A 25,970-nucleotide genomic window follows, 5' to 3' on the forward strand; every position below is an offset into this window, starting at 1 on the left:
CTTCTTCATTCTTTTACTCTTACTGAAGCAGGAGGAGGGAGATTTGGCTTTCCCCAAACCATCCTTACTTTACCGGACAATATTTGTAACTTCCTCCTTTGCAGCCTCTCCCTTCTTCCCCTTTCCACATGCTGCCTTACTGACTTGAAGACCACATGCCAGTTCCCTGTTTAGTCAAGCTGGGCTCCAGAGATGTTTCCTAATTTTACCAACTGTTTGTATGGAGCATTCTTCTTCTTGACAGATGCTTACTTAATGGCTGCCTTTCCTGAGATCCTCCACCCTTCAGAGCTGCTTGGAGCTGCTCTCCTCAGAGTGGGGAACCTGGGGCCTTAGCCCCCAACAAGGACATGGTCACCATGGGGACCACCCGCTCACAATGGCCTTATGGGCAGGCTACCACTGCCATCACAAAGCCCTGGTGGTTTCCATGGGGACCCTATCATCATGTCCTGCTGGACACCATGGCAGACACCATCATGATGTCTTTGTGGGGACTATGGAGATCCCTTCACGATTCCTTGGTGGAGACCATGGAGAAAGACGCCATGGAGAAATGTCTTGGTGAAAACCACGGGGATACCATCACAACGCCTTTCTAGAGATCCGTAGTAGAGATCTACACAAGGCGACCTCTGTTGCTCTGCCCACTCATCCTCATCCCTCCAATCCTGACAGGCTCCCTCTTCGTTCCTGAGCAGAGCTCCCTGCATCCCACTGCTCTCTCCAGGGGTTCCTTTGTCCACATCACTTGCACCTTTCCCTGCCATCCCAGGCCATCACTTCCTCACTCTTGCTGGAGTCTTCTCCCCTGAGTCACTCCCAGTTTAAGGCTCTCCTCACCGTCTTGGCCACCTGGTTGATGACCATCAGGCCAGCAGATGGGAAGAGCCTCCATCCAAATGAAATGTGACAACCTGCAGTCTTGGTGCTCTGCTGTGGGCTCAGCTCCAGGTCCTCCTCCAACTCCTACTGAAAAAAATAAACTGAAAAAGGAGAGAAAAAAAAAAGGGAAGAGAGCGGGAAAGACCCATGCTATTTGTCCTCTCCAATTTCATCTTGTAATAAACCGGTATGAGGGTACATGAAAGCAATATGAATTAGGGTATCTGAAATGCAGAATTAAACCATGAATCCTTAGGACGTTTCCCCTTCTTGCATCAGTGCATGCCCGGATGTGCACGGATGTTGCTGCTGGAGGCATGTTCTGTGCATCACTGTGCCAGAGAAAAGGCCACCCCAAGGGATCTGACTGAAGTCTCCAAAGCCCATGGAGAGTCCAGCAGGTTGTGAGGAAGCTCCAGAAGTGCCTTTGCCCACTCTGGCCCATGTACAGCACCAGCAGCCCCTTTGCTGGCCCCCTGAGTCCACGAAGCAGGGTTAAGGAGATAACGAAGGGATCCTAGGCACCCAAGGGCCATGCCGGTGCCGTAGGGACCACGGGTGTGTGTGTGAAGGGGTTGTAGGTGGGCACATGGAGCACTTGTGACTATCACAGCTGCCTAGCCCGTGGGACAGTGCAGGATGGCAGATTTCTTGAAGCAATCTCTGGGAAAACAAAGGTGCTACTGCAGAAGTCCTTAGGCCTGGGTAGCCAGCGGTCCATCCACCCTCAGGCCCTCATTAGCCCAGTCCCTGTTCATATCATCTGGCGGAGTGAGCAGAAATTCAGGGCAGGAGAGCTAGAAGGGTGTGAGAGTTCAGAGACCAGAGCACAGAGCTCAGTGTGATGTGTCTCCTATTTTTGCCGCACGCTATGTGCAGGCGGGATGGATTTTCCCTACAGTCAGTGTTGGAATTCATTTATTAGCGTAGAGGTAGGAAGCCCAGCACAACCTGCGGCACTTGCCCAGCAAGCACTGCAGTGGGACATGGTTTTCCTACAGGTGCCCTACTGTACCTGTTCCTGTCCCCACTGCTAACGCTTTCCTGTTTTCTTTCTGTAGAGAGAACTCTGTGGACAGTTCTTGTGTGAAATCCTTCAGACCCTCAAGCTCTCCTGCTCACACTCCTACCTCAGCCATGTTAGGCATCTTATTATTAGTGCCAGTTTAATGTTTGATTGTTTCATTTTCACAGTCTTATCCTACAAGCAGATCTTTGCTGTTGTGCTGAGAGCAGGGCCAGCACGAAGCCTTTTCCATGTGCCTCCCACACCTGCCCATTGTCTGTTTTTCTCTTAGCACTGGCATCTTTGTCTACCTGAGGTCCCCTATGTCCCCTCTCCTGCTCTGGATCTGGTGCTGGCTGTTCTGTACATGGTGGTGCCTCCAACAGGGAACCCCCCTCATCTACGGCACGAGGAACAAGGCGCTCAAGGAGGATGAGGAAAATAATTTCACGGATATTTTTCAGCCTTGGGAAATTGTCACTGCTCTCTAAAAAATGACTCCCTCAGCATCCCATACCAATGCTGAACATTGTTTCTTCACTATTTTTTTAATATTTGTATTATATTTTTAATATTTTTTCACTTCATTTTTTATTAACAGTAGTAGTATTTTATATCCTGTTGCTACCCAAACTGTTGCATATATTCCACCTTCACTGAGACTTCTCTGTTGCATCTGGTGTCCACACTCCAGAAACCTCACGGCCTGCTTACATCCTGGTCTTTGCCTTTCCAGTGAATGTTAGGGGGATTCAAGAGCCTTCCAACCTGTTCTGCCAGTAAGAACCAGGGCCTATGATCCACAGACTTTGTCATGTTGCTTAAAGATGCCATCCACGCCATCAGACTGACTGCATGGTCTGTAGCTCCCAGCATGATGTCACCCTTCACCTGATGCTCACCCACAAGCACATACCCAAACCTTGTCCATGCCATGGAAGCACTTTGTACATCCGAGCTGCCCTCCACACAAAGGACCTGCCCCCTCCTCCTCTTCCCTCACAGCCTCCCCTGAAGAGCTCTTACCCCAGCAGCGCAGGCCTCCAGTTGCGTGAGTGGTGATAATGCATCTCAGTTATTGCAATGGTGTTGAGGGCCTGTGACAGCTTGTGCTTCTGTCTCCATGCCAGGCTAGAGGCATTTGCATATCTTTGGGCTGCAAAATGTCAGGATGTGGCACAGAAGACAGATTGGTCCTGGTGAAACCTGTTACCAAGAGCCAAAGACGCTGTGTGCAATGGCCCCACTTGAGAGCAGAGCCATGCTGGCATGGAGAGCAGGGGTCAATGCAATGGTGAGAGGAGGTTCCCACTAAGAGAGGCAAGGCTGCAGTGCCCAAGACCAGGGAGAAACAGAGCTGGCCTGTGAGGGAACGACAGGAGAGGGTTTTGTTGACGGAGCTGATTCGTAGCACCTTGGGGCCTGGGACAGAGGTGAGCCCATGTCCAGGCAGGAGAAGGTGCCCCTGAAGATGTCCTTGGGCTTGACCCAACTGTGATCCACCAACCCTGGGGTCATCATTAGCCCCATCATGTTTTCCAGGGTGCAAAGAGGTTGTGTGCGAACAAAGCGAGAAGCTTTTAGGAGAGCAGAGACCAGAGCAGACCCCTTGGTGTGAGGTGCCTCTCCCACTGATGAAGCACGCTCAGCTGCAGGAGGGATTGGACATGGTTTAGCATAGATCCCAGCCTGTGCCTCCTAGAGGAGACATCTGGTTATGCTGGACAAGCCAGACATCTATCTTGGCCCTGAAGCCTATTTCTATGTCACTCAACTAAATGTCTGCACTGAATTATACAAAATTTTTGCACTGTAATGATCCACCAGAGTCTCCACATTATACTGCACTATATTATGGTGCTCACGTAGTGCCTCCTACTTGCCCCTTTCTGGCTGTTCTGTCTATTAGGGGCTTTATAACTAGGGTCTTCCAGAGCGGGACACTTCCAGCTTTCATAGATGGTCATCCTCTGATGAAACAGATGGCAATTTTGGAATCCTTTTTTACCCATTCCTTAGGAAAGGACAACAAGTGTGATTCTTTTAGGTTACTTCATGCACATTTCCCAGGAGGAGGGGGCACAAGGGACAGAGAAATTGGTGAGTTCAGCTGGGCCTCTGCTCCTGAGCGGGGCCAGGCTCCTGGGACGGAGGCAGCTCGTGGCAGCCTGGCAGCACTGCCCAGAGACAGCCGAGTGCAGGAGCAGCTCCTGTGCCAAGAGCAGCAGGGCTGCGGGCACTGCCTGCTGCTGCGGACAGCAGAGGAGAGAAGGCAGCGAGAGGGGAACGGCAGTGTGGAGCGGGAGGACAGAGCAGAGCTGTTGTGGGAGAAACCTTTCCAGCCCTTGACACGGTGAGCGGAGCAAATCTGCTGAGGTTCCTGGAGGGCTCTTCTGAACTCAGTGCATGTAATTAAGGATTGGGATTTTAAAGGTCTCTCTCCTGGAGTATGCAGGGTTTAGCAGGAGGAGGAGACACTTCAGAGCAGGGATTCCCTGCCACATGCACGAGGGGTCCTTTACTGGAGAAGAGCAAGAGAAGGGCTACTTGAAAGGGAAGGAGCTTTCCTTCAGGTCTCTGCTCTTTCAGCCTCCTTATTATGGCTGGGAGAAGGTTGAACAAGTTTTCTACTTTGATAAAGAACTGAGAGTCCTAAACCTTTACTCTGAAAGATTAAGAGAGAATTAATATTTCTGTGAGAAACCTCAGCAAGCTGCTTCATCCCCATCTTAGCCTAGAGGCAGCATCAATATCATCTTTGTGGCCTCATAGGACTTTATGTGACCTACTTCTTAGGACCTGCAACTGCAGAGCTTATGTTGGACATTGCCCAGAGGTTTGTGCAGGGCAGAGCTGAGCACAGATAGGGTCATAGGGGATCTGTGAGCAATGGCAGGGACAAGACCCAGGGACAGAGGAAGGGCTGCCAGCAAGGACAGCTGCAGGCGGCAGAGATGGGCAAGGAAGGGGCAGGAAGTACAGGGCAGGAGCCGCCTCCTCTGCAGCCAGACCTGGGAAACTTCTCCTGCCATGGGACCATTTCCAGCCTCCCCACCAAGGGACTAAGGTGTGCTCTCTGTGAGGTGACGTACCCAGCTGGTAAGGTGAAGGTTTTCCACAATGCCTCCCTGTCCCTCTCCCTTCCGCCATCCAGCACATTGAAGGGGTTGCTCCTTAATTCTTCTCCTGTCCATGCTGCTCCTGTTCTTGCTCTCAGCTTCCCATGGTTGAGTGTTTTCAGCTGCACTTCAAACATGGATGCTGCAAGGTGTGGAACAGAGGGGTCTGAATGGGAATGAGGTTCTTTCCAAGCCTGTCCTGTAGAGCTGCAGGAAAAGCAGACCCTGGGTCTGGGAATTGAGCTGACTCTCCCTTAAGGAGAGCCCCTCTTCAGCATTGCCAGTCCTTTGGCTCTTGCGCTGTGGTGTCCCGCCAGGCTGCCCCCTTCCCTCCAGAAAGGCTCTACTGTCTCATGGCCATTCTGTGATACCTGGGTGACCCGTGAGGAAGCTGCCAAGATGCTGAGGGTATGGAGGTGGTGGTGGGAGGCTGTCCAGGAGCAGATGAAATGGGCCCTGTGTGTCTTTGGCCAGGAGTGTGGAGCCCTCGCTTAGGGGCATGGAGACAGGGTGAGAAAGGTGGAGGTGGGCAGTTAGAAACTGCACAGCTCTGCTCTCAGCAGGGCCTGTTTCCTTTTAGTGCACCATATGAGCACGATGACACTCTAGCTCAAGGAGACCGGTGCACAGGACATCTGGGAAAAAACTTAACAGACAAACGAGATGTCCCGACTCTGCACATAAGTGACTGTGGATGCATTCCTCTAAGGACTCAGAGTTGAAATGTGAAGGATTTGTCCTTTGGGGAACACTCCCGAGGAGTGACAAGGACATCTCAAAGAAACTAAAAACTACTGTTCCTCAAACCTCTTTGCTTACTTGGGAGTAAAGATGCTGAAAATTTCATCTACATTTTGAATGGATCTCACCTGCCAGAAAAGGTAAAACATCCAAAAGTGTGGCCTCCGTTCTGCCAGAAAAGGTAAAACATCCAAAAGTGTAGCCTCCGTTCCCCACTTCCCACTACTGTTCAGCACAGACAGCTCTCGAGTTGAGGTCTCTGCTCCTCATAGCACACTCAACCAGTGCAAAATGGAACTCAAGCAAAGCAACTGCACGAAGACACTCTTACTAAAGAGAGGCAGTGGTGGGCAGTGTCATAAAAGAAATGACTTTGAAATTTTATTTCTTATAAAGTCCCTCCTAACTTTTCATTGTTTTCTGTTCCTTAGACAGGCCCACATAACTGCAGGGAGTTAATGTCCAACAGCAGCTTCTTCAATGAGTTCCTCCTCCTGCCATTTGCAGACACACGGGAGCTGCAGCTCTTGCACTTCTCGCTCTTCCTGGCCATCTACCTGGCTGCCCTCCTGGCCAACGGCCTCATCATCACAGCCGTAGCCTGCGACCACCGCCTCCACACCCCCATGTGCTTCTTCCTCCTCAACCTCTCCCTCCTCGACCTTGGCTGCATCTCCACCACTGTTCCCAAAGCCATGCACAATTCTCTGTGGAAGATGAGGGCCATTTCCTACTTGGGATGTGCTGCACAGGTCTTAACTTTTACCTTTTTCATTTCAGCAGAGTATTCTCTCCTCACAGTCATGGCCTATGACCGCTACATTGCCATCTGCAGACCCCTGCACTACGGGACTCTCATGGACAGCAGAGCTTGTGTCAAAATGGCAGCAGCTGCCTGGGCCAGTGGTTTCCTCAATGCTCTCCTGCACACTGGGAACACATTTTCCATACGACTCTGCCAAGGCAATGTGGTGGAGCAGTTCTTCTGTGAGATCCCCCAGATCCTCAAGCTCTCCTGCTCCAATTCCTACCTCAGGGAAGTTGGGCTCATTGGGGTTACTTTCTCTTTGGGCTTTGGGTGTTTTGTTTTCATTGTGGTGTCCTACGTGCAGATCTTCAGAGCTGTGCTGAGGATCCCCTCAGAGCAGGGCCGGCACAAAGCCTTTTCCATGTGCCTCCCGCACCTGGTCGTGGTCTCCTTGTTTGTCATTACTGTATTGTTTGCCCACCTGAAGCCCCCCTCCATCTCCTCCCCACTTCTAGATATGGTTGTGTCCATTCTGTACTCAGTGGTGCCTCCAGCCCTGAATCCCCTCATCTACAGCATGAGGAACAAGGAGCTCAAGGGGGCACTGAAGAAACTCATCCAGTGGGTACAAGGTCAGAGGTGACAACTGTTTCATTCACTCACCAGGATATCTGGTATCAAGACTGTATTTTATCCATTTCTTTCATTTTTACTTCTCTGTTTTACATACATCTTAAAATAATAAATAATAAAATAAAGATGCCTTGTTTTTGTCACGTCTGTACAGCAGTCTCTCATTTAGCACTTAAAGACAGACCATGATAAAGCAGGAAGCCAGGCTTCCCCCTTCACTAGCAGAGAGGGGGGATTCTCTGAGCCACTTCTTTGAGCTCCCTTGGATGTGCCCAGTGCAGGGAGGAGAGTTTCCCTCTGCAGCGTCTTTTCCAGCACTGACACCAAGGGACCTCTGGGGTACAGAGTCACGGCGGGACAAGGGCAGGTGGGTTGAGACCAGGGGTCCACTGTTGTTTAGGAGATCTCAGCTCTCATGGCTATGGTTAGAGAGTGATCTCAAATCTCTCTAACATGAGGGAAATGACAACCAAGTGTCAGCACAGGTTTCCATGATTCCATGCAAAGCTCCAACACACAAAACTAAACATGAGTGAATTGAAGGAAAGTCTAGAGGCAGCCTTCCCATGGCAGTTCATCTTTCCTGAAGACATATTCCAGGAGGGCAGCAGGACTTTCTCTATTTAGAGTTGTCCTCCTCATTTCCGTGCTGTCCTTCCACACTTTATTCTGCAGTTATGGCCCAGGAACTCTCATCACCTGGAAGAGATAGGCTTGTTTTCCCTCGTACCCTGGAAGAACAGGCAGGACCAGTCCTTGGGCTCCCTTAAGCCACAGCTGGATTCCAGAATAATATTTCCATAATAAAAGGGGATCTGCCCTAGGATGGTCCTGAATCTGGCCTCTCTTTAGAAACCGGAATCAAAAAATATGCCCAAGGGTGTGCAACCACAAATGGGCCTGCTCTTCTGCTTGTGAACTCCATGAGATCCAGGGGATGACCTCAGCATTCCCGGGTGATCTGTTAGCCTCAATCTAGGGTTCATCTCTCAGTGACCACTGCAGATGGGCAATGGTCTCTGCATTGCCTGTGCCAGGCTGCCCCACACGTGACTGTGCTGATGAGAGAACCCCCAGGGATCTCCAGGCACAGGGTTTGCCTGGGAGTGGGCACTGAGTGCAGCTTTAACGAAACAGGGATGACTCACAGTGCAGGGACCAGAAGGTAGAGCACTAAACCCAGGTGCACATGGGGAAAGGAGGGCTCCGCAATCCCCAGAGAGGCAGTGGGGACCCAGGAGGCCCAGGGAAGGGGCAGTGGAGGGCGATTCCTGCACCCGCAGTGAAACACCACAGCCTGGAGCTAGTGGCCACCCAAAGACATCTCCTGCCATTGCAATATTGTGGGGGCACTCTGAGTACTGTCAGACCTCAGCCACCCGTAGCAGTGGCCACAAGGGCACACTGATGGCTCATGGTCTATTTGTTGCCAACCACGATTCCCAGGTTCCTTTTTGTGGAGCTGCTCTCCTACAGGTCAACCCCCAGCCTGTCCTGGTGCATGGGGTTATTCCTCCCTAGCTGCAAGACCCTGCACTTGACTGTGTTGAACTTCATGAGGTTCCTCTACCCCCAGCTCTCCAGGCTGCCCAGGTCCCTCTTAAAGCATGCACAGACCCCTGGGCTATCAGCCATTCCTCCCACTTTTCTATCCTCAGCAAACTCGCTGAGGGTGCACTCTGTCCCTTCAGGTCACTGATTAATAAACTGAACAGGTTTTGACTGACTCCTGATACCAATAGTTGCAGGTCTCCAACTAGGCTCTGCGCCACTGATCACAACCCTAAAGCCTAAACCCCAAACCCAGCTGCTCACATGGAGGTGACCTCACAGGTGCAAACCCACCACATCCCTGCTGCTGCCTGTGGCCTTCAGAGACAGCAGCTTCCTCAACCCCCTTCCCCACACAGGAACCACTGCTGCCCTCTCAGCTCCTCTCACCACAGAGACCCCCCACCCACCGCCCACGCCTGCCTGCCTGCTGCCGGCCAATCAGGCACTCACAAAGACATGACGTCACAGCGCCGTCCCGCCCAGCTCTCTGGCCCTGCCCTCCAGGGCAGCAATGGCCTCCCCAGCCCTTCCCCGCCAGGAGCCCAGCCCGGGCTCAGCAGCTGCTCCGCGGAGATGATCTCAGCAGCGCAGAGCCCCGCAGGGCCCGGCTGCTGCCCAATGAGGCGCTGCGGGAGCGGTGACCTCACAGTCACCAGGCAGAGCCAGCCCTGCTGCTGCCCAATCAGCTCTGCCCGCAGCGGGGACCTCCCAAGCAGCAGCCACGCCCTCTCCCTGCAGCTGGCCTATCAGGGGCTGCGGCAGCAGTGACCTCCTCGTGCCCAGCGCAGCCATTGGCTGTGAGGCCCTGCGGGGCTCCTGGCTGTGCTGGGGGCTGTGCGGGGCTGGGGCAGGGAGGGGAGCCCAGCTCGGGGCTGCGGGTGCTGAGGGTGCTGAGGGTGCTGGTGTGGGGGTCTGGGGGTCTGGGGGGCTGTGTGAGCTGCTGTGTTGGGCTCAGCCAGCACTGCCCACCTCGGCGTGGGGGAGAAGAGGGGCAGCCAGTTCCAGGGAAACCTGCCCTGGATTCTGTCCTTCTGCCCCCAGCACCCACACAAGGGTTGGAGCTGCCCCACGGGAGCCTTGGGGCTTGGGGAAGCCTCAGCCCCAAGGGTCCTGGCTGCCACATTGACCCCTGAGCAAGGTGGGACCCTCAGGCAGGACTCTTGTGGCAGCCTCCATCCCTGAGCAGCTGCTGCCACAGCCCGGGATCCACAGGGGTCTTTGCAGTGACAGTTTCTGTGTGACACCTCGGGAAGCAGCTCCCGATGCTGGGAGCCTTGTTGGAGAGCAGCAGGATCCCTGGGAACAAGAACTGAGGTCCAGGCTGCGAGTGTTGATCCAGCAGTCCCCATGTCACTCATCAGTCCCCATCTCATCTGACTCCATGAGCAGTTTGTGAGATGACCAGCTCCCTGCTCTGCAGCTGATGAAGCTGGTGAATATCCCTGCAACCTCCCTTCATGCTGTTCCTCATCTCTGCATAGTCCTGGAGACCATCTTAGCGAAGTGAAAACTCCATCTCCCTGGAACCCTGTCAGAGATGTGGCTTTCCAAGTCACTGCCAAAGGAAGGACTTCTTTGGGTTGCTTATTCAGTCTGTGGCAGCTCATCAGTGATGCTGTGAGCCCAGCTCTTCATGCTGGGGGTCTTGGCGCATTCCATCCCCTGTCTCCTGTGCATCTACCTAAGTCTCCCATTCCCACATGTCCTGTTTAGACTGGCAATTTCTAGCATCCCCTTTAGGGCACAATCTTGACACATTGTGACTCCTCCCGATACTCTGTTCACTCAGAGACCCAGCTGCTCGTTTGCCCTTTAGGGAGGTTAAACCTTGCTCTGTCTCTCTGTAGTCTGCACCATTAGCCAAGTTCTTACTATATATACGGATTGTAAGGACCTAGCATACATTCAAAGAGTGTCATTATTTTCCATGAAACTATGCTCTGCTTTATTTTTTGTTTGTTTCTTTCTAATTGGAAGAAGACACCCCTGTGCCTGTTAGCAGCCAGTTGTCTAACTAAAGCAGGTGAGAATTGGGGCAGGTGAGCTATAACATTGAGTGCAGACTTAGGTGGACTAAGGCTGGCTTTCAACATGAGTGATTTAAATTCCCGAGAGGCTGATGAAGGAAATAGTAGGGCTGGGGAGATGGGGAGAAAGATTGTGCATACAGTGCCTGATCTCTGGGACGCTGCTTTGCCTACATGTGCTGCCTTCATTAGGAGTCACTCTGGATGGCTATGAATTGGATGGTGTGCTGTCACCTATTCTTTAGAAGAATAATAGAAAACTTTAAAAAGATGAAATATTTGTATATGATTGTTGTCTTCAGCTTTCAGCTACACACCCCAAACCTCCCCAATGAGCCATGGACACTTGAAGGAAATTGCAGGGAGAGTCCTGGTTTATCAGGGCTTTTTGCTTTTTAATGAGCTCCATGCAGTACTTGGAGCTGAGTCCATGAATTGCAGCTATTGAAAGGAGATTGAAAAAATCAGTAAGGAAGTCAAAGTCAGAAGGAAACCCTAAAGTTTTGTAGAGCGTTAATGGATCCCACTGAGGCCATTAACTACAGCAACTCACCAGGGGCTGATTAAAGGTTAAAAAAAATAATCATTGGTAATAGATAGAAAAAACACTCAGGTGGCTCTAATGCTGAATACACCCTTGATGTGTTTTGTCAACACACATTGGCCAAGCACAGGCACAGAAACCCAGGGAAGGGAGATCCTTTCCTCCATGTGTTGCCCACGTCCTCCATGGCATCAGTGTTTGGGTGAGGGTGTGCAATGCTGAGTGCAGGACAAACACACGACACCTCCCAGGGTCCCCAGAAGGATAAAGGGGGCAAAGAAGTCCTGATGATTCGGGGTAGGCCTCAGTGACAGACACAACAGCCATAGTCAAGAGGATAAAGACCTCCATTCTGCTGGGACCTTGGCAGTGCCCTTGGCGATCTCTACCACAGGTCATCCTAGACCTGCTCCTGTGTCCCTGCAGACTATAGACACCCAATCTGCTTCCCCAGCAAGTTCTCACAACAGATTCTCCTTCCCTTCCTTGATGGCTTTTCCATCCTCAGTGTCTGTTTCTTGAAACACAAAATCACTGATGGTGACAGATTCGCTCTGGGTGCCCTGTAGCACCACTGCTCTACCCTTCAAGTGATATTTCTTCATCCTATTGCCCAATCTGAGCTTCCCAAACTGTATTTTGGTCCTGTTTCCTCTTTTCATGCTGCTTCCCACTACCAAGGAAATCTCCTGGCAGCCCCACAATGTGGGGTCAAATATAACCTTGTGTGTCACGACAGAGTGGAACGTGAGGAACTGAAGTGGCAGGGCCTGAATGACAGGCCTGAGTCAGGGTTGACTTAGAGATGAACACGGCACTGCCTTTACAGTGCACAACACTCACCTGTAGAATTGCTCATGCCAGCTTGCACAGAGGCTTATTAAACTGTAGCTTTTTTAAGCTCTCGTGCGGCTGTTTTTTACCTTGAAGGGAACCCTCCCATCCAAGGCCTGGGCTCTGACCAGATCCCCATCCCACATGATAGGGAAAGTATGCCACATCAGATGTCACCGCTCACAAACAAAATGCAAGTTATCATGATTTGCTGATTTGGCTCTATAAAAGATGGACACTCTTGCTGTGAGTTTGGAGACCTCATGGGCGGATGCACCATGTAAGACCTCCCAGTTTCTGGAAAGGTTCTCCAAATCCTCATTGCAACAGGGACTCCCCAGTGACTGCGGATCTGTATGACAGTAACATATTTAGGCAATTGGTGATGTATCTTTTAACCACTATTCCCTTTCTCATATAGTGATGGTTAGGTGCATTACCTTGCCTAATTTCTCTGTTGCTAAACCAGAGTTTGTAATAAGCCTATTTTGTTAAATGTATCATTCTGTACTGCCTTAATATTAATAGTGAAATAAGACCATTCCTTCCAGTGGTGTCTGATTCTTTCTGTCACCCTGTCTGTCCCAGTCAGTTGGCAAAACACCATGCTCTTTGCAGATGCCCATTGCAGCTCTCAGGATGCAAGGTTGGCCTCTGATTTTCAGCCTTGCAGGCCACAGTATTTCTGAAGGCAGCTGTACTTCTGGTCTGGTGCTGCTTCCTGCAGGTGCTCACCCTCAAATCAAGACCAGCTGCAGGGTGCCAGAAGTGTTTTGAGCCAGCTCTGAAGAGGTAACCAAGGACACAAGTTGCACCTGGAGTTCTCTCAGGCAGCAGTTGCCTGCTCCAGGGTAGTGAGGAGGCAAGTGTTGCTGTACTCTTCATTTGGTAAATGAGTGTCCTGGTTTTCATGTGATGTTTCTTGGTCAGGTCACAAATTCCTCCTTCCTGGATCCTGTCGTGTAAAGAAAGAAGGAAAACTCTCCAGAGCTCCATGCTTTCTGTCCTTTCTTCTATCCAAACCTGATTTCTGGGCTCTGCATAGCAGTCAGCAGATGGCCTGGAGGTGTGGATCTTGTCACCTCGGGTCCTGCCTTAGAGCCTGTTCACTTAAAATGCAGTGGGCATTGGTGGCAAGTAAAACTGTGTTTCCTTTTGCCAGGGTCAAGGAGGACAAAGAGCAGGAGCAGTCCTTGTGGTTTTGTTCTGATTGCAGGTCAAGTTTGTTCAGTGTCTCATGGCTCAGCTGTGCTTTAGTAACATCCACGAGCTGCTGTAGGTTCAGACAAGCCCTGGAAGCAGCAGTCCTCTTCCCCTGTGACCCTCTTCATTCTGCCAGGGCTCATTTTCAGCCAGAATCCCTCTCAGCACACACCTCCCCATCCTGTGAAAGGCAGGAGTGCAGGACTGTAGAGGAAGGGCCACATGCCGTGTGTTACAGCATTGCTTTCCATCCCGTGGGTGACTGTGACACCACTGGTAATCTCCCCTCCTGACCACCCTCCAAGGGGAAAAAGAGCTCAGTTCCAGTGCTGAGCTGTGCCGGTGCTCTTCTTTCTCATCATGCTCCTTTGCATGCCCCAAGCCCCCTGCCCTTATGGCCCTGAGTAACAAGTGTGTGTTACAAGCAGGATGCAAATTATTGCCTGATGACTTTTAAAAGAAGGGAAAGATGCCTCTTCTCTTGCTGCTCTCCAAGAAAAAGCAGCCCGGCCTGAACCAGGCAATGCCTGTAACAAGACCAAGCAAGGTAGAGCAAGGTCCTTCCTTGCGCTCAGCTTCTTCTACTCCCAGTTGTCACTTTGACCATGCAGGTGGCAGTGAAGTTGTCTGAGGTGTGAAACACAGGAATAACACCAGATGAGAAATTGCCACTTGTGCACTTTGAGATGTGATCGTGACACATGCAATGGTGCAGTGTGGCAAACAGAGAAGGGGTAAAGGGAAGCAAGCTAACCATCAGGAGGCATGAAAGCAGTGCGAGATGCAGTGCCATAAATGCAGCATTCCAGTGTGAGCCCCTTTTTGCATCTATCGGGTGGTGCTCAGAGAGTCTCTGATGTGTGAAGGTCACTTGCCAAGGGCCAGAGGTACAAGCAGTGTAACTGGAGGGACTCGATTTCTCCAGTTCATGGAGCTCTGTCAGACGTGGGCACTGAACAGTGCAAGAGAGTCCCCTCAGAGCCCATGGTTTTGTGGGTGTCCAGTTTGCTGAAGTGAGTGCTACTCAGATCCTCCTCCAGCAAGGGAAAGTCTTCCTTTCTCCATTTCTCCATGGTCTCCAGGGCCTAGGATTTCTGAGGGTCACTCTTAGCACTAAACCCTGCGACAAATGTGGCCTTTTATGTGTCCTCTCTCACCAGGACTCTTGACCCATTTAGCAGCAGGCCCGTATTTTCCCTAGTCAGCCTTTTGTTCCTGCTCTATTGTTATATTTTATATATATTTTAAATAAGTATTTATTATTATTTTATAAGGAAGGTAAGAGTAAAATATCAGAAAGAAATAAATGAAGAGCACATGTTTCATGCCAAGTACATGGGAATGACAAGTGACTGCACACAGGACAGGTTTTGGCACTGACATTGTACCCATTGAGGAAGTTTCCTCAGTGCCTCCTTGAGCTCCTTGTTCCTCATGCTGTAGATAAGGGGGTTCAGTGCTGGAGGCACCATTGAGTACAGAATGGTCAGTACAGAGAGATCCAGAGCTAGAAGGATATGGAGGGGGGGAGCGGGGAATAAAGTGGCTAAGGGTGACATTTCACTGCCCCTGTGACCGGAGGTAGGAGTCAGACCCAACCAAATGGGTATACGACCTCTAATCCATCCGAGGGACTGCAGATGACTGCACAGTCCAGGGCACCTGGACTGCAGAGCATTTCCAAGAGTGCTCGTTGTGTCCAGTTGTGCCTATACATCCTGCCCCTGGTATTTGATAGATGGTGACCCAGAGCGCTCTCCGTTCTCCCTTCTTCCTGGCAGTTGAGTCCTCACTGACTCTCCTGAGACTACAGAGTCCTCTTTTGTCTGTGAATACCCAGTGCTTTACCTCTAAGAAACTCCATCTTTGAGGACCTCTCCCTTTATGAGGCTCTACTCACAGTCCATCCCAGGCATATGCTGTCCCAGCAGGATCTCTGTGCTCTCCTGACACCTCCAGCTTCCCCTCCATGAGAACAGCCATCTGACACTGTGCCTTAATACGTAGGAGAGCTGTGCATGTGTAAATCCATGACCATTCAGCGTCTCCGCTATCCTTGGAGTCTGATAGGGGAATTCTCAAACCAGCCCTTGGTCTCTGAAAGGTCATTACATGATTCTGAGCTCTGTGTTGCTGAACCCATGGAGAATCCTGTGCAGCAGGCCCTTGAGGGGTGCAAGTCCTTGGGCCTATTCTTGACACCAGCTTTGGAGGAAAAGCCCAGCTTTCACGCACTGTACTGATAGAAATTACTTTATTACAGAGATACTGTTAGGGAGCCAGTCTTGTCCAACATTCAACACAATTGAGGGTATCAGGTGAGACAGAGCAGACACCGTAAAAAGGGGAATGAATACAAGTAGTTGTGTAGCAACACAATAACAATTATTATCACTAGTAAAAGTCATAATAAAAATAACATGAAGAAACAATGCTCAATCCAGTTACGGGATACAGAAAGAGTCATTTGCAGAGAGATGTGGAAAAATTACCACTGCTTAAAAAGGTCCATGAAATCACTTTCTTAATGGCATCCTTGAGCTCCTTGTTCCTCATGCTGTAGATGAGGGGGTTCAGCACTGGAGGCACTACCGAGTACAGAACAGCCAGCACCAGATCCAGAGATGGGGAGGACATGGAGGGGGGCTTCAGGTAGGCAAATGCACTTGTGCTGAGAAACAGGGAGACCACGGCCAGGTGCGGGAGGCACATGGAAAAGGCTTTGTGCCGGCCCTGCTCGGAGGGGATCCTTAGCACTGCAGCCAAGATCTGCATGTAGGATAGCAAAATGAAAATGAAACACGCAAAGGCTAAAGAGATGCTAACCACCAGAAGCCCAACTTTCCTGAGGTAGGAGTATGAGCAGGAGAGCTTGAGGATCTGGGGGATCTCACAGAAGAACTGCTCCACCTCATTGCCTTGGCACAGTGGAATGGAAAATGTGTTTCCAGTGTGCAGGAGAGCATAGAGAAAATTAGATGTCCAGACAGCAGCTGTCATTTTGGCAAAAGCTCTTTTGTCCATGAGGATTCCATAGTGCAGGGGTCTGCAGATGGCAACATAGCGGTCATAGGCCATGACTGTGAGGAGAGAATACTCTGCTGAAATGAAAAAGGTAAAAGTTAAGAGCTGTGCAGCACATCCCCAGTAGGAAATGGCCGTGGTGTCCCAGAAAGAATTGGCCATGGATTTGGGAACAGTGGTGGAGATGGATCCAAGATCGAGGAGGGAGAGGTTGAGAAGGAAGTAGTACATGGGGGTGTGGAGGCGGTGGTCGCAGGCTACGGCTGTGATGATGAGGCCGTTGGCCAGGAGGGCAGCCAGGTAGATGGCCAGGAAGAGCGAGAAGTGCAAGAGCTGCAGCTCCCGCCTGTCTGAGAACAGCAGGAGGAGGAACTCATTGAGGGAGCTGCTGTTGGACATCTGTTCTATCGGGCTCAGGAAAACTGTGTAGGGAAGAAAAGGCAATAACAACTTAAAAGAATTTTCTCTGAAATAAACTTGCCATTTTTCATAGAAATCCTTCTCAACCCCGTCCGAACTCTCAGTAATTTCTTCTTCGCACTCATTTAACTCTGCTCTCCCCCTTAGCTCAAGGTGGATATGTGATGGAGAGAACAGAATGCGGCTCCTGACATGGCAAAGACTCTGTGCACAGAATCCTCTTCTGGAGGGCACCTCACAACCCCAGCAGGACAACAGAGGCAGTCACGTGTCCTGACAGTCACAGGGTCTCCTAAGGAGAGAGTCAACCCCTTTGCAGCCCCTCCAATGACGCTGCCCAGCACCCTAGGCACATTGCCCCTCTTCAGACACCTCCATGGCAGGACCTCAGGGTGAGTATCTGAATTTGTAGCTGAAGCCCCAGCTGACTGCCAGGACAAGAACAGAAAGGAGAGGCAGGGAAATGAGGAGAAACACTGTGACTGCTGCCAAGGGAGGACAGAGAGACAGAGCAGCACCGTCCCCACGTTGCACCTCCCAGACAGTGTGGACTCCCAGGGCAGTGGTTCTCAGACCCTGTGCCTTGCAATGGGAAATGGGCACATGGCAGGAGAGAGGCAGCTCTGCTGTTCTGGAAATCTGACTGCAGAGGAGGTCAGAAATGCCCTGGACCCTTCCCCTTGAGAGCAGAGTGAGACTAAGCACAACGAGAATGAGGAGAGCTGCAAAGGGGATATTGCTGCTGCCCACAGGTGAAAAGGCAGTTGGAGGAATATTCTGGGGTCCTCACAGACCTATTGATCCCCCACAGCAGCACTGCAGAACTCCCCTTCAGGCATCTAAACCTAAAATGTCCCATTCATTTGCTGCCTTGTCAAAGATACAAAACAAAATCCTAGCCTCTGGATATTCCCTTCGCTTTCATAGAAGCTTCCCAAGAGTGTCCTCTTGAAAAGCCCCTTCCAGATATGTGGTGTGGGTGAGGCTGAGCTGTGAGCAGCCCTGACCCCACACAGCAGCCTCTCAGCAGGAGAATGAACCTGCCCAGGGGGGATCTCTCCTCCCACCCAGAGCTTCTCCCTGCAGCGCCCTGGCAGGCTGAGTGCTGATCCTCACAGAATCACTGCCCCGGGCACACAGCACCCTGGGGCGCATGGACACTGCTCTGAAGAACAGTGCTCTGAAGAACCCGTGTGCCCACATTGCCTTCACTGTCTTGCACCAGCTCCAGAAGAAGTAGCCATGATGCCCTGACCTTGTGATGCTGGGACAGGGAATTTCTGTTCTGAAGCATCTCCTCGTATGCAAAGTAGAAGTAGGGAGAACAATCCTCAAAAAAGAAAGTCATCAGCTGGAGGGATGCTGCAGACCCGTCCAGAAACCTCAGTAGCATTACTCTGCAGCCGGTGACTTACCGTGTCACAGATTGCTCCCACCATGAGCTCTCCTCTGTCCTCCCACTCCACGCTGCCTTTCACCTCTCTGTCCTCTCTCCTGTCCGCAGCAGCAGGCAGTGCCCGCAGCCCTGCTGCTCTTGGCACAGGAGCTGCTCCTGCACTCGGCTGTCTCTGGCAGTGCTGACAGGTTGCCACGAGCTGCGGCCCAGCTGAATTCATGAATTACTCTGTCCCTTGGGATTCCTCCCTCTGGGATATGTTCCATCAAGTAGAGTAACCTGTTTTCCTTCTCTAAAGAGTACAGGGATACAGATTCCAACATTGCAATTTATTTCATCAGATAATGATTATCTACCAAAGTTAGAAATGTCCCACGGGAAGTCCTGATTCACATCTCTTAATTAGGCAGGACACCCAGACAGGGATAAGAAGGGAGCTTGTTGATACATGGTGCATATATGATTCAAATGACTTATTCAGATGGCTTATTGGGGCTCCACATGTCTGTTCAGAAATGCCAGGTTTGGAGAAGGATTCAGCTAACTCACAAACTCCACAAATACATGGCAGGTGGGATTCCCCCTTACAAGGCTAAGCATGCACATGGTCTGCTTGCAAGGTCCTGGCCTAAAGGTCCTAATGGAATCACTGGAGATAGAGCTTCAGTGGGAGGCCAGGGCAGGAATTTCCTTGGTCATCTCTAATGACCCTGGATGCCTTCTATCCTACTAGAGCAGCCCTCACAATAAAGCTGAGGGACAGGCAGATCCCTACAACTCATAAAGCTGACCTATTCCAGTGGAGACCATTTATAGAATCACAGAATGGTTGAGGTTGGAAGGAGCTTTCCAGATGATCTAGTTCAAACCCTTTGGTCAAGCAGTGTCACCTACAGCACAATGCACAGGATCCTGTCCAGGCAGGTCTGGAATATCTGCAGAGAAGAAGTCTCCATAACCTTTCTGGGTAACCCATGCCAGTGCTCTGACAACTTCACAGTCAAGATGCTTTTCCTCAAATTCAGGCAGAATGTGCTGTGCTTCAATTTGTGTCTGTTGCCTCTTGTGCCATCACTAGTCACCACTAAAAAGAGTCTGGGCCATCCTCTTCTGCTCTTGGCATCCGCCCTTCAGGTATTTGCACACCCTGATAAGATCCCCTCTCAGCCTTCTCTTCTCCAGGCTAAAACAGGCCCAGTTCTCTCACCTTCTCATCATAGGAGAGATGCTCCAGCTCCCTGATCAACTTTGTAGACCTATGCTGGGCTCTCTCCAGTAGCTTCATGTCCCTCTTGTACTGCGGAGCCCAGCACTGGACACAGGACTTAAGTGGTGGCCTCCCCAGGACTTAGTAGAGAGGCCGAATGGCCTCCCTTGTCCTCCTGGAAACAGTCTTCCTATGGCACACCAGAAGACCACTGCCCTTCTTGGCAGCAAGGGGACATTGCTGGCTCATAAGCGAGCTCCAAGGGGGTTTGAGTGAGAGAAGGCACCTTTCTCTGGTTGCAAGGGACGTTTGGAGATCATCTAGTCAGATGATGGTCAAGTCAGCGTTTGCAAGCACCTGGGAGGCCAGCAGCAGGCACATGGCACTGCTCCTGCTTGGCAGGGGGGTCACACTGTCTGTGCTCCTGACTGGACAGCACCAGGCATTAGCAGGTCCATCCATGTCTGTGAGCGTGACCGTGAGCTCTGCTCTTTGCTGAGTCCCGCGCAGGCCAGCAAGAGGCGCCTGGCTGGGCAATTCCTTGGGAGGTCCCTGCTGGCAGAGCAGCTGCGAGGCCAGCGCTGGCCCATGGCTGGGGACGGGCTCTGAGGCCACTCCTGTCCCAGCAGCAGCGCGGCCGGCAGCGGGGTCTGGTGCAGACACGCGGGGAGGTCCCTTGTGTGCGCGGAGCTGCCGGGGCAGCAGCAGGCGCTGCCTGTGAGGCCAGGGGTGTCTCAGCAGCGGGCAGGGACACGGAGGCCATTGCGGGGACGCTGCCGGGAGGCCCCTGCTCTCTGCAGGGCTGGCTCTGTGCTGACGCGTGGGCGTCGGCTGGTGACGTCACTGCTGCCGCAGCCCCTGATAGGCCAGGCCGCGCAGCTGGTTGTGACGTCAGCAGCCCCTTCCTGGCCGGGGCGGCTCTGCCGAGGAACCTGGTGTCCCTGCAGCCCACGGCGGCAGCAGCCCACGCTGGGCTGTGCGCGAGCGAGGTCCCCCTGCCCGAGGAGCTGCTGGGCCAGCAGGAGGCTCACGGCGGGTGCTGGCGCTGAGGTCGCTGCTGCCAGAGCAGTGAGGGGCCAGCAGCAACGGTGGGGACGAGAGGGTTTGCTGAGGGTGCCCCGTGGAGGGGCTGACACCTGCGGAGCTCTGCAGCCCTGGAGAAAGGCAGCTCCTTAATCAAGAGGAGGGAGATGGAGCACTTAGCACCATGAATTTGTGCTGCTGTGAGCATGATCTTCTCTGGCGAATGTGGACAAGGAGCAGAGACTTGCGGCCAGCTACCATTGGAGCAGGGAGTCCAGCAAGACCTTTTAGGCTGCTAAATGAATCCAGTGCCTAAGTGAGCATGGTGTAACAAGAGCACTGGCATTAGTAATTGATGATTGCCAGGCTCCTTGTGCTGCAGTAATTCCCCTCCCTGTCTGATGGGTGAGCTAATGTAGTCTCGGCTGAATTGCACTCTCAAGATGTGGTAAGGGAAATGATGGGCACTGTCTCCAGCAGCAAGTTCACAGAATCACAGAGTGGTTAACACTGGAAGGGACCTCTAGAGATCATCTAGTCTAATGTCCCAGCTCAAGCAGGGACACATAGAGCATGTGGCACAGGGCGGCATCCAGGTGGGTTTTGAAGATCCTCAGAGAGGGAGATTCCACAACCCCTCCTGGGCAGCCTGTTCCAGGGCTCTGTCACCCTCACAGTGAAGTTCTTCCTCACATGGAGATGGAACTTCCTGTGCTTCAACTTGCACCCATTACCCCTTGTCCTGTCACTGGCCACCACCAAGAAGAGTTTGGCCCCATCCTCCCTACAGTCACCCCTAAGGTAATTACTTCTACATGTTGATCAGATCTCCTCTCAGTCTTCTCCAGACTAAACAGGCCCAGCTCGCTTAGTCTTTCCTCATATGATAGATGCTCCAGTCCGTTAATCATCTTGGTTGCTTTATGCTGCACCCTCTCTAGGACCTCAATGTCCCTCCTGTACTGCAGAGCCCAGAACTGGACACAATACTGCAGGTGAAGCCTCACCAGAGCTGAGGAGAGGGGTCAACATCTGCTGGCAACACTCCTCCTGATGCAGGCCAGGATGTCATTGGCCTTCTTGGCCACGAGGGCACATTGCTGAATCATGGTTAACTCCTTGTCAACCAGGATTCCCAAATCCCTCTCTGTGGAGCTGCTTTCCAGCAGGTCAACCTCTAATCTATATCGGTGCCTGCGGTTATTCCTCCCCAGGTGCAGGACCCTGCACTCGTCCTTCTAATCTGATGCTGGACAATATTTCTAAATGCGTCTGCCTTTGCTTTTGATTTTTTTTCACCCCTACATTGCCATATTAGTCTGGAGCTAAGTTATGAGATCCCAGTTTACCCAAGGGGTATCTGCTGGTTTGAGTGCCCTGAGGTATCTGATAGATTTAGTGAGTATTGGAATGACCCATCCTTGTGCTTGACAGGTCTGTCCTTAAAGATCTGCTGGCATTCCTGAGCTCTGATGTCCTTGAGAGCTGCCTCCCCTGGAATCCCCCACCAGTCCCCTGAACAGGCCAGGAAGTCGGCTCTTCTGAAGCCCAGTCTCTATTCTGCTACTGTCCTTCTGCACTCCCCTCAGCATTAGGCACTCCAGATTCTCATGGTCACAGTAGGCAAGGCAGACACTGACTATCCCATCCCTGATCAGTTTGTCCTTGCTTGAAATGTCCAGATACCAGAAAGCATCATCCTTATCAGCCCATCTGGCAGCTGTGCAAAAAAGTTCTCCTTGATGTCCTCCAGAAGCCTCCCAGACTGCTTGCACCCTGCAGTTTGCCTTTCCAGGTCATGATAGGGGGATTAAAGTCCGCCCAACAAGAACCAGGGCCGGTGATCCACAGACTTTTTTTTATCCTGCCAAGAAGTAGGAGAGCTCCCTCTTGAGACGCTCACCCACAAGCTCTCACTTTGAACCTTGCCTCTTCCAAGGAAGAGCTCCACACATCCAATCTGCTCCTTCACACAAAAGACATCCTCCCTCATCTTCCATTGATCACCATTCCAATGATATTTCAGGCCTGTGACAGCTTGCACATCTTCATGTACTCCTGCCTCTAGTTCAGGCTGCCTACACTTGCACATATTTGGGCTATAGAGCTTCAGCTGTGGCACAGAGAACAGAATGGTCACAGAGAAACCTGTTACCAAGAGGCAAAGACACTGGGTGTGCAATGGCCCAGTTCAGAGCAGAGCCATGCTGTCATATATAGCAGGAACAATGCAATGGTGGAAGCAGCTTCCTACTAAGAAAGTGAATCCAGCAGTGTCTGAGGCCAGGAGGACACAGAGCTGGGCCAATGAGAAACAGCAGGAAAGGGGGTTCTGCCTGAGGTGACTCTGTGGCTATACTGGACCTATGACAGACTTCTTGCACAAATCTCCAGGAAGGACAAGGTGTCCCTGAAGATGTCCATGGACCTTGACAGCCCGTGATCCAGCCATGCTGAGGTCCTCATTAGCCCAGTACCTGTTCATATAATATGATGGAGTGAGCAGAAGTTGAGGGGAGGAGAGCAAGAAGGGTTTAAGAGTGCAAAGAATCTCAAGATACCTTGGTGTGATGTGCCTCATTTATGCAGGACACATGGATTTAGATGGGATGGACTTTCCCTACAGAAGTGCTGGATTTCATTTTTTTGGGTTCAGGACGGAACCCTAGGATTCCCTGGAGCACTTGCCCAGCAAGTGCTCCAAAGGGAATAGTTTCCCTGTAGGTCCAAACTGCTAGAGACATATGGTTGAGCTGGACAACCCAGGCATCTGACAAGGCTCTTCCAGCACTTTTCAACGCCATCAAATCAAGTGTCTGCTCTGAATTAGAAGAGCTGCTGTTTTGCCGTTCAAACGGCGCAGCGACCTGGTTCAGGAACGGCACGGCGACCACCCACAGGCCGCTCGGGCCATCAGCTCGCTAACACCAGTGTGGTGGACGGCAAATGGCCTTTATTGATGGGTAACAAGGTGTTATATAGATAAGGTTTACAACATCACATCCGTCTGCTTACATCATAAACTAAATGCTAATGGCTATTAGGGGCCCTATCTTTCTGTAAAGCGCGATATCTTCCGGCTGCCGGACCCTAACTATCTGCAACACTGCTGGTTAATACTGGTATCTTCCTGTGCCTCAGCTGGAGTGAGTGGGGCTCTAGTTGTGTTTGGCACCAGGAGGTCATTTCAGATAGCCAAGACAATTCCCCATCTGATCCTCACCTCATCCTCTAGGATGATGCAGGTCCCCCAGTTCCTGCATCAGAGCAAGCAGACACTGACACCACATCTGTGTGTGGCACATCTGCTTTGGACCACATCTGTCTCTTCAGCTGTCTCCAGATATCTGTGTGTAAGAGACTGACTCTTCCATCTCCAATGATTACACCGGGATCTTAGACAGAGCATACATGCACACCTCTGTGTTGTGCTCACTTTGTTTTTGGTAAGGGGAATCCCACCGATGGCGTCTGTGGAATTTACAGGAATAATCTGAATATCACTTCAGACCCAGGCCTCGGAGTCTGAATTCTGTAATGCCCAAGTTGATTAATCCTAATCAAAACCTGAACCATGTCTAAGTGAGTTGGCTTTTGTCCCATCTAGATGTCCCTGTCTGGTTGAGAGATGAAAATCATTCTTCCAGAGTGGGACATTCACAACTTTCATAGCTCCTCATCCTCTGATGAAATAAATTGCAATGTTGGAACCTCTCTCCACTCACGAGAAAAGGAAAACAGATGATTATTTTAGTTTGTTTGAGAGAACATTCCCCAGGAGGAGGGGGCACAAGGGACAGAGAAATTGATGAGTTCAGCTGGGCCTCTGCTCCTGAGCGGGGCCAGGCTCCTGGGATGGAGGCAGCTCGTGGCAACCAGGCAGCACTGCCCAGAGACAGCCGAGTGCAGGAGCAGCTCCTGTGCCAAGAGCAGCAGGGCTGCGGGCACTGCCTGCTGCTGTGGACAGGGGAGGAGAAAAGGCAGTGAGAGGTGAACAGCAGTGTGGAGCGGGAGCAGAGCTCATTGTGGGGGAATCTTCACAGCCCTTGAAACAGTGAGTCTCTGTCTGCAGGGCAATGCTGCTGAGGTTCCTGGAGAGGGTGTCTGCATCCCAGCCAAACCATGGCTCATAGGATTTTTAATGGTCTCTCTCCTGGAGTAAGCAGGACATAGCAGGAGGAGGAGATGCTTCAGGGCAGGGATTCCCTGACACATGGTCAGAGGATCAGGTATGCTTCTCTTGGGTCTGCCACTTGAACACAGGGCTGTAGGGCTGTGAAGGCAGGGAGTGCACCAAGGTCTGCCTGGGGCTGTGATTCAGAGCAGTGTCCCTGTACCTCATGGTGCTGTTTGCCCAGGGCAGTGACTCTGCCACCCGTGAGGGTCAGCACACAGCCTCTCCAGGGAGCTCCCTGTGCTGCTGTGGGGAGAAGCTTTGGGTGGGAAGAGAGATCCCTGGCAGGGCAGGTTCTTTCTGCCTTTGAGGGGTGCTGCAGGGGTCAGGTTCTGCTCACAGCTCCAGCACATGCGCAGGACATGTCTGAGGGGTCCTTTCAAGAGGAAAATCAAGAGAAGAGCTGCTTGAAGGAGAAGGAGCTTTCCTTCAGGACTCTGCACTTTCACTTTCTTCATTTTGACAGGGAGAATGAAGGAACAAGTTTTCTGTTTTGGCAATGGGCTGGGAGTTGTAAACCTTCACTCTGAGAGATTAGTAGGTCTGTGAGAAACGTCAGTGAGCTGCTTCATCCCCACTTTAGCCTAAAGGCAGCATCAGCATCTTCTTTGCAGCATTCTAGGGCTTTATGTGACCTGCCCATTCCAACCTGCAACAACAGAGCTGGCCCTGGACATTGCCAGAAGTTTCTGTAGGGCAGAACTGAGCACCCAGAGGGTGACATGGGGTCTTGGAGCAGTGACAGGGACAAGACACTGGGACAGAGAAAGAGCTGCCAGCAGGGACAGCTCCAGGCAGCAGAGATGGGCAGGGAAGGAGAAGGAACTGCAGGGCATGGGACTCTGCTGAACTCTGCAGCCAGAGCTGTAGCAGAGGAGAGGGGCATCTCTTTGGTGCCTCCCCACCAAGGGGCTGAGAGGGGCAGTGCTGCAATGTCCCCCTCTGCAAGGTGCCATACCCCGCTGGTAAAGCGAAGGTTTTCCAGAATGCCTCTCTGTCCCTCTCCTTGCCTCCCTTGGCAACAGGGTCATGGTGTTGCTCCTTATTCCTTCTCCTGTCCATGCTGCTCCTGTTCTTGCTCTCTGCTTCCTGTGCTTGGGAGTATTCAGCTGCAGTTCAGGGACCAAAGTAGTGGAAAAGAAGGATTTCCAAGGGAGTGAGGTCTCCACAGGCCCATTCTGTCCTGTAGAGCTCTAGGAAATGCAGTACAGGGAAATGAGTTGACTGTCCCTTACGGAAAGTCTGTCTTAAATCCTGACAATCATTTGGCTGTTACCCTGTGGTGTCCTGCAGGCTGTCACCTGCCCTCCAGAAAGCCTCTGCTGTCTCCTGGCATATCTGTGGTATCTCAGTGACCCACGGGGAACCTATGCGAATACTGACTGTATGGAAGTGATGGTGGGAGGCTGTGGGCAGCAGAAAAGGGTCGTAT

The 25,970-nt window shown here is 51.7% G+C and overlaps 2 protein-coding genes across 2 annotated transcripts in view; both read right to left on the bottom strand.

The window, feature by feature from the left end:
• The window catches only part of LOC148592961 (uncharacterized), a 375,952-nt gene that overhangs the window by 150,876 nt on the left and 199,106 nt on the right, over nt 1–25,970 (bottom strand). The gene's annotated exons all lie outside the window — the stretch shown is intronic.
• LOC148592963 (olfactory receptor 14C36-like) lies at nt 15,758–16,717 on the bottom strand. Its single transcript, XM_088533002.1, has one exon. The coding sequence runs from the start codon at nt 16,715–16,717 to the stop codon at nt 15,758–15,760; it is 960 nt and encodes a 319-aa protein (XP_088389128.1).

This window comes from Tinamus guttatus, unplaced genomic scaffold (assembly GCF_059628265.1).
Source record: "Tinamus guttatus ecotype Peru unplaced genomic scaffold, ASM5962826v1 Tinamus_guttatus_pri_ptg000474l, whole genome shotgun sequence".
Taxonomy (NCBI): Eukaryota; Metazoa; Chordata; class Aves; order Tinamiformes; family Tinamidae; genus Tinamus; species Tinamus guttatus.

Excerpts from the sequence above, each read along its gene's own strand:
- LOC148592963 (XM_088533002.1), bottom strand. The coding sequence starts at position 16,717 with ATGTCCAACAGCAGCTCCCTCAATGAGTTCCTCCTCCTGCTGTTCTCA.